Source organism: Pongo pygmaeus, chromosome 5, assembly GCF_028885625.2.
Source record: "Pongo pygmaeus isolate AG05252 chromosome 5, NHGRI_mPonPyg2-v2.0_pri, whole genome shotgun sequence".
Classification (NCBI taxonomy): domain Eukaryota; kingdom Metazoa; phylum Chordata; class Mammalia; order Primates; family Hominidae; genus Pongo; species Pongo pygmaeus.
Window position 1 is genome coordinate 12,059,329 of NC_072378.2, and position 12,335 is coordinate 12,071,663.

General features: G+C 40.2%; 1 protein-coding gene across 6 annotated transcripts in view; it reads left to right on the plus strand.

The window, feature by feature from the left end:
* HIVEP1 (HIVEP zinc finger 1) overlaps positions 1-12,335 on the plus strand; it is a 164,021-nt gene that overhangs the window by 133,173 nt on the left and 18,513 nt on the right. For all 6 annotated transcript variants that reach the window (XM_063665802.1, XM_054490511.2, XM_054490512.2 and 3 more), the window contains one exon: positions 1,614-1,715. In XM_063665802.1, the coding sequence (XP_063521872.1) occupies positions 1,614-1,715 (102 nt within the window). The remainder of the gene's footprint in view (positions 1-1,613; positions 1,716-12,335) is intronic.

Sequence of the window (12,335 nt, forward strand, 5' to 3'; positions counted from 1 at the left end):
TTAATCCAGGTGTTATCTCCAGAATCACAGAAGTCAGGGTTTGATGGACATTAGCCATCATTTGGTCTCGGCAGCCTCTTAAGCCTGACCTCCTCAAGTACTAAGCTCTGGGGTCCTGCATGGTTGGCTCAGACGAGAATGTACTATGTAGTGCAAGAATCAGCTTGTACAGGGATGACCAGTTTCACAGGCTTAGTGCATTTATCAAGAAATTGATGTATACATATGTAACTTACCTGCACATTGCGCACATGTACCATAAAACCTAAAGTATAATAATAATAATAATAATAAAAGAAAAAAAAAAAAGAAATTGAATAGATATAGCTATTTTCCATGTGCTTCGGCTACTGCAAGCCCGAAATTTGGACCAATGATTCAGACATTTTGAGCTCTTCTAAAGACTTATTCTCAAATACTACTTTGCCTCTGCCCACTAAATTCAATATTTAGAGTTATTTTTGTTTCTCAAAAAAGATGACTTGCCCTTGCTGGCAATGCTTTTGTGTATGGCATTATCCACTGGAGATGCTTGTTATCCTCAGAAGAATCTGAGCTGTTTCCCCTGGATTCAGTGATCACTTGAGGCAGGTGTGCTAGTGGTTCTCAGCTAGCATGGTCATACTTAAAGAGGTCGATACAACAGCTGCCAGAGGAAACACTCCTTTACTGGTACTATTTTGAGACTTATACTCTATATGTGAAGTGAAGTTAATACAGGAAATGCTTTGTCTTATTCCAGAAATACTGTTTATAAAATTACAGTGACCCAAAATAGTTTTTAGTAGTCAAGCTTGAAACTTTAAAAGGTGAATTCCAAGGTACCAGAAATAAGAAACTCAAAGCTAACATGGTGAACAGATACTCACAAAAAAATTAAAAGGCCTTATGGGAATCGAGGCCAGATACATGCCTACAGGCTTGCCTGTCCTGAGATAGCATCTGAGGTTCCCGAAATAAGCCTAGTCCTCCTGTCCAGTGACTTTGGGCCCTGTGGGAAAATCCCTAACCACTTAAAAGTAAAACCCTATATGTATACCATGCAAAAACAAACAAAAAGCTGGTCCAGAGTCAGTTGTCTGAAGCCAATGAAACTGTTAAGGTCGCAGGCAGAAGCAATTGGAAAACTGCTTTATAGAGATGTTTCTGCAACCCAGCGTACTTAGGATTCCATGGAAAACAATCTTGCTGAGGATAAACTTACAATTAAAAGTAAAAAGCATGCAAAGAAACAAATAAGAGCCAGCAGACATTACAAGTGGAGAATTCACACTCCAAGAACACAGATCACAGTGTAGTCTGAACAGGACTTTAAATTAAGTATGTATAAAATGTCCCAAGAAATAAATGAGGACTAGAGAATAGAAAACATAAGGTAAAGGACATGTTATCAAAGTAGAGGAGGCAGATTTTAAAAAGAAAATATAAACTGATAAATAACAAGGTATTACAACATATGGATACCAAATTTTCTTTTGTTCACATTTTAATCATTGGAATTGTACGACCACAATCTGTACTTTTGCTTGAATAGGAATGAAATTTGCCAGTGTTTACAAATGCGATAGCAAAATCATACTACTTAAGCTTAGTAAACATTCTTTTGCCTTAAGGAAATCTGACAAAACACATGAAGTCCAAGGCACATAGCAAGAAATGTGTGGATTTAGGCGTCTCAGTAGGTTTAATAGATGAACAGGATACAGAAGAATCAGGTAAGGCTTTATATCATATTTTTCATAAATGCTATTTATAATGTACAATTTTTTTTGCTTCCATACCCTTTCCATTCCCACTGATACTGCCTAATTCTGTTTTCATTACCTCTTATTTATTTGCAGTAGACTCCTAATTAGTTTTTCCATGTCTAGATTGTCGTCCTTCCTCCTTCCTATTCATCTGTCCCCCACGATGTTCATCTTTCTGAAGCATGTGTCTGATCATACCTCTCGTCTGCTCAGAGGTTCTCATCGGTTCCCATCGGTTCCCATCTGTCTAGAAAATAAAATGTGAACACTTGACCTTGATCAAAATCCTTTGTAATCTGCTGCTTACCTACTTCTCTACCCTTCTCATTTTTCTCTTTTACCTACCCTCGTGCTTGAATTTCCTGCCTACTTGACATTGATCGCTCTTCTCCTTTACACCCCTCACTTAAAACCCCAGCCCTCACTCCCCACACAAACGTGGCTCCCAGTGCCCTGGTCAAAATCTCACTTTCCTTCAAGATCCAGCCAAGTCCACTGCTGTCATGAAGCCTTCTCTGATTTTCCTTTTCCACACCTCTTGCAGGAAACAATTCTTCCCTTCTCTGGACTCCTCTAGTATTTTACAATTTCCTCCCTGAAAGCATTTAATCCCCCTCTACCTTGTCCTGAGATTATTCACGCGCTCACCTGAGCTCCCACCACAGTGATTCAGCATGTCATGAGCAGAGCCAGTGAGAGCGTAACATGTGCTCACCAAAAGCACTTAGCGCAGTGCCTTGCGCTGCTCAGCAGCTCCATATTTGTGGAATAAAGCGTTTGTTTACTTCTCCAAAGTGTTTATTGTTCCGAAAAGGTTAAATGGCTGTTTTTTTTTTAAACGGTGTTAACAAATTTAAGTATCTATCTCTGACCAATTTTGAGGAAGAATAAATCTGTTCATCTGTTCTAACTCATCAGAGAATAGAAATATCTTTTTGTGAAACTTGTTTTTAACCCAAGGATTTATCGACAAAAGAAAAAAAAATTTGAAAAAGTATTCAGCTTTTTAAAATGCCCTGAATTGAACATTTACCTGCTTGCTATATTTTTCTTAACATGTATTGGTTTGGTCTAGAGAAAATTTCCAAAGAGAAAGTGATGAGGACATCATTGAATATATAGGTAAAAATTCAAAGGTATTTAATCCCTGTAACACACGAAATGAATCAGCCTGAATTTACTTCTAAATATACAAGAGAAATGACTCAAATCTTCAGTGATACAGAGCAGTTCAGTTGTAAAAAGCTAGGAAAAATGTGTAAGAGTTTCAGCAAGTATGTTTATTACCCACTGACTAGAAAAGGGACAAGGTTAAAGGTATTATTATAGTATATACTCATGTATATCTTCTTCAAGAAGATGCATCTTATAAAAATTAATGTGTCTGTAGAATTCTCTAAACTGTTAAGGGAAGGTAGTACTTATATCTTAAATTTGCATAGGAGAATTATAGTTTCTATTCATTATCATGGATTGTTTACATTTGCTGACTGATTGATTGACCTACCTATGTATTTATTCATTGTTGTATTTTCATCTAATTCCAAAAGCATTTGAACCTGGTCTTAGATTATTACTCAAAGTTGATATCCTAATTCCGTATTTAGATTAGAACGTCTGATAAACAATGTAGTTTTACCTTTTTCCTTTCAGTTTACTTTTTTAAAAAACTACTGTATTTGTGGGTAGTGTGCTCAAAGTTTTTTTTTTTTTTTTACAGTTTTTGTCAAATAATAGTGAAGTAGAACATAGAGGTGGAGTTTTGCCAAGTGCTGTGTCATGCTGTGCTAGAGACCTAACATTCTGTGTTGCTACACCAGCAGAATTTATTCCTCTCCTTTTGCTTTATTATAGGCTTGCAGTGTAGGTTTAAATATAGTAAACAGTTGTTGTTTTAAACAAATAATCTTGTTTTATTGTGCTTTTCTTTGATTTTAAAACATTTGGAAATTTTTTACATATAAAAAAAGTACAAAGTATTTTATTGTGTGTACTCATGTATTAACAGCAGAGTTGATTATAAATATTTTCTCATATTTGCTTCACGTTCTTTTCACAAATTCAATATATTTTTTAAAAACCAGCTCAGCGAGGTTATTGCTGCTGAGGGGCAGCTTCCCTTACTCCCCACTCCTTGCCACTCGCCTGTCCCTCTCAGAGGAGCTCTCACTGCATTGGGGGTTTTCCTTTCAGTTCATTCAACATACATGTATATATCTATGAACAGTATGTGATTTTATGTTTGTATTTTAAATTTGCATAAACAGTACCACTTTGTATGTAGATACCTAGATATTGTGCTTTATAATTTTACATTGTTCTCCAGAAGAGACTTTCCATTTCCTCACCTCTTTAATTATACCTAATATTGTTAGAATTTAAATTTTTGGCCAATTTGATGGATTTGTTTGTTGTCTTTCTGGTTTATTGATTACTAAGATTGGGTCTCATTATTCTTTAAAACAAACTTTTACTCCATTAAACCGATGATAGCTGGAGATGGGATTTTGCTTAGCAATTCTGCACATGTCCCTGTTTGAGGGGGCAAGCCAGAAGCCTGCAGCATGGTGCTGTGTCTGGAGGGTACACTGTTTCTAGCCTTCCACTAGCCCAGAGTGGTACCAGCTGTTCCTTTTCAGACTTCTGTGCTGGCTCCTCCTCACCTCCCCAGCCTCTCACATAGGCCCCAGGGCTGTGGCCTTTGATCTCTTCTCTTCCTGTCTGTGCTCACTTTGTAGGTAGTCTCATCCAGTCTCCTGAGTTCAGACACCATCTCTGTGCTGATGATGCCCCAGTTCATTCCACATGTGGGTATCATTCTGACTTACCCCACCAGTCTCTGCTGGGGTGTCTAATTAGTATCTCAGGTCTGATGTGTCCCAGATCCCTGGTTCACCCCTTACCTCTAAGCACACTTCCCCTGTAGTCTTCCGCCATCCTTCCAGCTGCTTGGCCAAAAATCTTGAAGTCATCCTTGAGGCGCATCTTTCTCACGTGTTGCCTCTAATCTACCAGTAAAACTTTTTGGCTCTTCACTTCAAAATATCTTCAGAATCCATCCACTTTTAATCACCTCCAACACCCCACCCCAGCCACATCCTCTCTACTAAATTGCTTCTGGAATAGCTCCTGATTGGTCTCTGTGGTTCTACCCTGCTCCTTTACAGACTATCTTCCACATAGCAGCCAAAGTGGCCTTGTAACAATTGTGTCATTCCTTTGCTTAAAAGCCCCAGGGGTTTCCTGACTCATTTGGAGCACTGGTCAGGCACCCACCAGGAGCTCCTTCTTCCTCCTTACCATCTCCCTGAGGCTCAGCTCCCCATCCTTCCTCCCTCGCATGCTCAGCTGCAGCCACATGGGTCTCCTGCCTCTTTCTTGAACACCCCCAGCAGGCCCCTGTCTCAGGGACTTTGCACTCCTTTCCTCTGTTAAGAATGCCCTCTAGGAGGATTCCATTCCAAGATGGCCGAATAGGAACAGCTCCAGTCTGCAGCTCCCCGCGTGATTGACGCAGAAGACGGATGATTTCTGCATTTCCAACTGAGGTACCTGGTTCATCTCATTGGGACTGGTTGGACAGTGGTTGCAGCCCACGGAGGGCAAGCCAAAGCAGGGCAGGGCATCGCCCCAAAGCAGGGCAGGGCATTGCCTCACCCAGGAAGCACAAGGGGTCAAGGGATTTCCCTTTCCTAGCCAAGGGACACTGTGACAGACAGTACCTGGAAAAACGGGACACTCCCGCCCAAATACTGCACTTTTCCAACAGTCTTAGCAAATGGCACACCAGAAGATTATATCCTGCATCTGGCTCGGCGGATCCCATGCCCATGGAGCCTTGCTCACTGCTAGCACAGCAGTCTGAGATCTACCTGTGAGGCAGCAGCCTGGCAAGGGGAGTGACATCCGCCATTGCTGAGGCTTGAGTAGGTAAACAAAGAGGCCAGGGAAGCTCAAACTGGGCAGAGCCCACCGTAGCTCAGCAAGACAGGCTGCCTCTGTAGTCTCCACCTCTGGGGACAGGGCATAGCTGAGCAAAAGACAGCAGAAACTTCTGCAGACTTAAACATTCCTGTCTGACAGCTCTGAAGAGAGCAGTGGTTCTCCCAGCATGGTGTTTGAGCTCAGAGAAAGAACAGACTGCCTCCTCAAGTGGGTCCCTGACCCCCGTGTAGCCTAACTGGGAGACACCTCCCAGTAGGGGCTGACTAACACCTCATACAGGCGGGTACCCCTCTGGGGTGAAGCTTCCAGAGGAAGGATCAGGCACCAGTATTTTCCGTTCTGCAATATTTGCTGTTCTTCAGCCTCTGCTGGTGATACCCAGGCATACAGGGCCTGGGATAAACCTCCAGCAAACTCCAACAGATGTGCAGCTGAGGGTCCTGACTGTTAGGAGGAAAACTAGCAAATGAAAGGATTAGCATCAACATCAACAGAAAGGACATCCACACCAAAACCCCATCTGTGGGTCACCAACATCAAAGACCAAAGGTAGATAAAATCACAAAGATGGGGACAAACCAGACCAGAAAATCTGAAAATTCTAAAAACCAGAGAGCCTCTTCTCTTACAAAGGATTGCAGCTCCTCGCCGACAATGGAACAAAGCTGGATGGAGAATGACTTTGATGAGCTGACAGAAGTAGGCTTCAGAAGGTCAGTAATAACAAACTTTTCCAAGCTAAAGGAGGATGTTTGAACCCATTGCAAGGAAGCTAAAAACCTTGAAAAAAGATTAGACAAATGGCTAACTAAAATAAACAGTGTAGAGAAGATCTTAAATGACCTGATGGAGCTGAAAATCGTGGCACGAGAATTACGTGATGCATGCACAAGCTTCAATAGCCGATTCAATCAAGTGGAAGAAAGGGTATCAGTGATTGAAGATCAAATTAATGAAATAAAGCGAGAAAAGAAGGTTAGAGAAAAAAGAGTAAAAAGAAACGAACAAAGCCTCCAAGAAATATGGGACTATGTGAAAAAACCAAATCTACGTTTGATTGGTGTACCTGAAAGTGACGGGGAGAATGGAACCAAGTTGGAAAACAGTCTTCAGGATATTATCCAGGAGAACTTCCCCAACCTAGCAAGGCAGGCCAATATTCAAATTCAGGAAATAAAGAGAACACCACAAAGATACTTCTCGAGAAGAGCAACTGCAAGACACATAATTGTCAGATTCACCAAGGTTGAAGTGAAGGGAAAAATGTTAAGGGCAGCCAGACAGAAAGGTTGGGTCACCCACAAAGGGAAGCCCATCAGACAAACAGCAGATCTCTCAGCAGAAACTCTACAAGCCAGAAGAGAGTGGGGGCCAGTACTCAGCATTCTTAAAGAAAAGAATTTTCAACCCAGAATTTCATATCCAGCCAAACTAAGCCTCATAAGTGAAGGAGAAAAAAAATCCTTTATAGACAAAGCAAATGCTGAGAGATTTTGTCACCACCAGACCTGCCTTACAAGAGTTCCTGAAGGAAGCACTAAACATGGAAAGGAATAACCAGTACCAGCTACTGCAAAAACATGCCAAATTGTAAAGACCATCAATACTAGGAAGAAACTGCATCAACTAAAGGGCAAAATAACCAGCTAACATAATGACAGGATCAAATTCACACATAACAATATTAACCTTTAATGTAAATGGGCTAAATGCCTCAATTAAAAGACACAGGCAAATTGGATAAAGAGTCAAGACCCATCAGTGTGCTGTATTCAGGAGACCCATCTCACATGCAGTGACACACATAGACTCAAAATAAAGGGATGGAGGAAGATCTACCAAGCAAATGGAAAGCAAAAAAAAAAAAAAGCAGGGGTTGCAATCCTAGTCTCTGATAAAACAGACTTTAAACCAGCAAAGATTAAGAAGAGACAAAGAAGGCCATTACATAATGGTAAAGGGATCAATTCAACAAGAAGAGCTAACTATCCTAAATATATATTCACCCAATACAGGAGCACCCAGATTCATAAAGCAAGTCCTTAGAGACCTACAAAGAGACTTAGACTCCCACACAATAATAATGGGAGACTTTAACACCCCACTGTCAGTATTAGACAGATCAACGAGACAGAAGGTTAACAAGGATATCCAGGACTTGAACTCAGCTCTGCACCAAGCAGACCTAATAGACATCTACAGAACTCTTCACCCAAAATCAACAGAATATACATTCTTCTCAGCACCACATCACCCTTATTCTAAAATTGACCACATAGTTGGAAGTAAAGCACTCCTCAGCAAACGTAAAAGAACAGAAATCACAACAAACTGTCTCTCAGACCACAGTGAAATCAAATTAGAACTCAGGATTAAGAAACTCACTCAAAACCGCACAACTACATGGAAACTGAACAACATGCTCCTGAATGACTGCTGGGTAAATAATGAAATGAAGGCAGAAATAAAGATGTTCTTTGAAACCAGTGAGGACCAAGACACAATGTATCAGAATCTCTGGGACACATTTAAAGCAGTGTGTAGAGGGACATTTATAGCACTAAATGCCCACAAGAGAAAGCAGGAAAGATCTAAAATTGACACCCTAACATCAAAATTAAAGGAACTAGAGAAGTAAGAGCAAACAAATTCAAAAGCTAGCAGACGGCAAGAAATAACTAAGATCAGAGCAGAACTGAAGGAGATAGAGACACAAAAAACCCTTGAAAAAATCAATGAATCTAGGAGCTGGTTTTTTGAAAAGATCAACAAAATTGATAGACTGCTAGCAAGACTAATAAAGAAGAAAAGAGAGAAGAATCAAATAGACACAATAAAAAATGATAAAGGGGATATCACCACCGATCCCACAGAATACAAACTATCATCAGAGAATACTATAAACACTTCTATGCAAATAAACTAGAAAATCTAGAAGAAATGGATAAATTGCTGGACACATACACCCGCCCAAGACTAAACCAGGAAGAAGTTCAGTCTCTGAATAGACTAATAACAGGCTCTGAAATTGAGGCAATAATTAATAGGCTACCAACCAAAAAAAAGTCCAGGACCAGATGGATTTACAGCTGAATTCTACCAGAGGTACAAAGAGGAGCTGGTACCATTCCTTCTGAAACTATTCCAATGAATAGAAAAAGAGGGAATCTTCCCTAACTCATTTTATGAGGCCAGTATCATCCTGATACCAAAGCCTGGCAGAGACATAACAAAAAAATGAGAATTTTAGACCAATATCCCTGATGAACATCGATGCAAAAATCCTCAATAAAATACTGGCAAACCGAATCCAGCAACACATCTAAAAGCTTATCCACCACAATCAAGTCGGCTTCATCCCTGGGATGCAAGGCTGGTTCAACATATGCAAATCAATAAACATAATCCATCACATAAACAGAACCAATGACAAAAACCACATGATTATCTCAATAGATGCCGAAAAGTCTTTCAACAAAATTCAATAGCCCTTCATGCTAAAAAATCTCAATAAACTAGGTATTGATGGAATGTATCTCAAAATAATAAGAGCTATTTATGACAAACCCACAGCCAATATCACTGAATGGGCAAAAGCTGGAAGCAGTCCCTTTGAAAAATGGCACAAGACAGGGATGCCCTCTCTCACCACTCCTATTCAACATAGCGTTGGAAGTTCTGGCCAAGGCAATCAGGCAAGAGAAAGAAATAAAGGGTGTTCAATTAGGAAAAGAAGAAGTCAAATTGTCCCTGTTTGCAGATGACATGATTGTATATTTAGAAAACCCCATCGTCTCAGCCCAAAATCTCCTTAAGCTGATAAGCAACTTCAGCAAAGTCTCAGGATACAAAATCAATGTGCAAACATCACAAGCATTCCTATACACCAATAACAGACAAACAGAGAGCCAAATCATGAGTGAACTCCCATTCCCAATTGCTAAAAAGAGAATAAAATACCTAAGAATCCAACTTACAAAGGGATGTGAGGGACCTCTTCAAGGAGAACTACAAACCACTGCTCAACAAAATAAAAGAGGACACAAACAAATGCAAGAACTTTCCACACTCATGGATAGGAAGAATCAATATCGTGAAAATGGCCATACTGCCCAAGGTAATTTATAGATTCAGTGCCATCTCCATCAAGCCACCAATGACTTTCTTCACACAATTGGAAAAAACTACTTTAAAGTTCATATGGAACCAAAAAACAGCCCACATTGCCAAGACAATCCTAAGCAAAAGGAACAAAGCTGGAGGCATCATGCTACCTGACTTCAAACTATACGACAAGGCTACAGTAACCAAACAGCATGGTACTGGTACCAAAACAGATATATAGACCAATGGAACAGAACAGTGGCCTCAGAAATAACACCACACATCTACAACCATCTGATCTTTGACAAATCTAACAAAAACAAGAAAAGGGGAAAGGATTCCCTATTTAATAAACAGTGCTGGAAAAACTGGCTAGCCATATGTAGAAAGCTGAAACTGGATCCCTTCCTTACACCTTATACAAAAATCAATTCAAGATGGATTAAAGACTTAAATGTTAGACCTAAAACCATAAAAACCCTAGAAGAAAACCTAGGCAATACCATTTAGGACATAGGCATGGGCAAGAACTTCATGTCTAAAACACCAAAAGCAATGGCAACAAAAGCCAAAATAGACAAATGGGATCTAATTAAACTAAAGAGCTTCTGCACAATAAAAGAAACTACCATCAGAGTGAACAGGCAACCTACAGAATGGGAGAAAATTTTTGCAATCCACTCATCTGACAAAGGGCTAATATCCAGAATCTACAAAGAACTCAAACAAATTTACAAGAAAAAAACAACCCCATCCAAAAGTGGGCAAAGGATATGAACAGACACTTCTCAAAAGAAGACATTTATGCAGCCAACAGACACATGAAAAAATGCTCATCATCACTGGTCATCAGAGAAATGCAAATCAAAACCATAGTGAGATACCATCTCACACCAGTTAGAATGGCGATCATTAAAAAGTTGGAAGCAACAGATGATGGAGAGGATGTGGGGAAATAGGATGGCTTTTACACTGTTGGTGGGAGTGTAAACTAGTTCAACCATTGTGGAAGACAATGTGGTGATTCCTCAGGGATCTAGAACTAGAAATACCATTTGACCCAGCCATCCCATTACTGGGTACATACCCAAAGGATTATAAATCATGCTACTATAAAGACACATGCACACACGTTTATTGCGGCACTATTCACAATAGCAAAGACTTGGAACCAACCCAAATGTCCATCAATGATAGACTGGATTAAGAAAATGTGGCACATATATACCATGGAATACTATGCAGCCATAAAAAAGGATGAGTTCATGTCCTTTGCAGGGACTTGGATGCAGCTGGAAATCATCATTCTGAGTAAACTATCATGAGGACAGAAAACCACACACCGCATGTTCTCACTCATAGGTGGGAATTGAACAATGAGAACACTTGGACAGAGGGAGGGGAACATCACACCCTGGGGCCTGTCGTGGGGTGGGGGCCTGGGGGAGGGATAGCATTAGGAGAAATACCTAATGTAAGTGACGAGTTTATGGGTGCAGCAAACCAACGTGGCACATGTATACCCTATGTAACAAACCTGCACGTTGTGTACATGTACCCTAGAACTTAAAGTATAAGTAAAAAAAAAAAATAGAAGAATGCCGTCTACCAGATACTGTGAGACTTACGCCACCCTGCCTTCAGCTATCTAGCAGATGTCCCTTGATCAGTGGGGCCTTCCTGAATATAAATATATGTAAATGTAAATATATATAAAAACAAAAGGCACCTCACCCTCTTAACTGCTAGCATCACTTACGCCCTTTATTCTGTTTTCTTTTTCCTCGTAGCACTTAACCACCACCAGACACGTGTGTGTGTGTTTATTATCTGTCTTCCAACTAGAAAATAAATTATATAAGGGCAAAGATGATGTTTTGCTTGCTGCTGTATCTTCAGCTCCTTAGGATTGTGTCTGGCAAATAGTAGGTAATAAACAGTTGTTTATTGAATTACTAGAAAAAAATCTCTAAAATCTGTAGTCCTGCAGCATGTGAAGAAGGAATATTAGATTCTGCCTGCTTTTCTGAAAGTGACATATACTTAAGTGATGCTAATAGGATATGTAAGAACATGCTTCATATGTTTGAGCCTTGATGATCTCTGACATGAGAAATGGGGTAAACCTTTTTTTTGAAAAGGACAGTATAATCTGTTCTTGGCAGCAGCTTTCTATAATCTAGGAAATAATTCAATATTATTAATTTTAGAATTAGATATAGTCGACCGGGTGCAATGGCTCACACCTGTAATCCCAGCACTTTGGGAGGCCAAGGCAGGTGGATCATCTGAGGTCGGGAGTGCAAGACCAGCCTGACTAACATGGAGAAATCCTGTCTCAACTAAAAGTATAAAAATTAACCAGGCATGATGGTGCGTGCCTGTAATCCCAGCTGTTCGGGAGGCTGAGGCAAGAGAATTGCTTGAACCCAGGAGGCGGAGATTGCAGTGAGCCGAGATCGTGCCATCGCACTCCAGCCCGGGCAACAAGAGCTAAACTCCATCTCAAAAAAATAATAATAATAGTAATTAGGTATA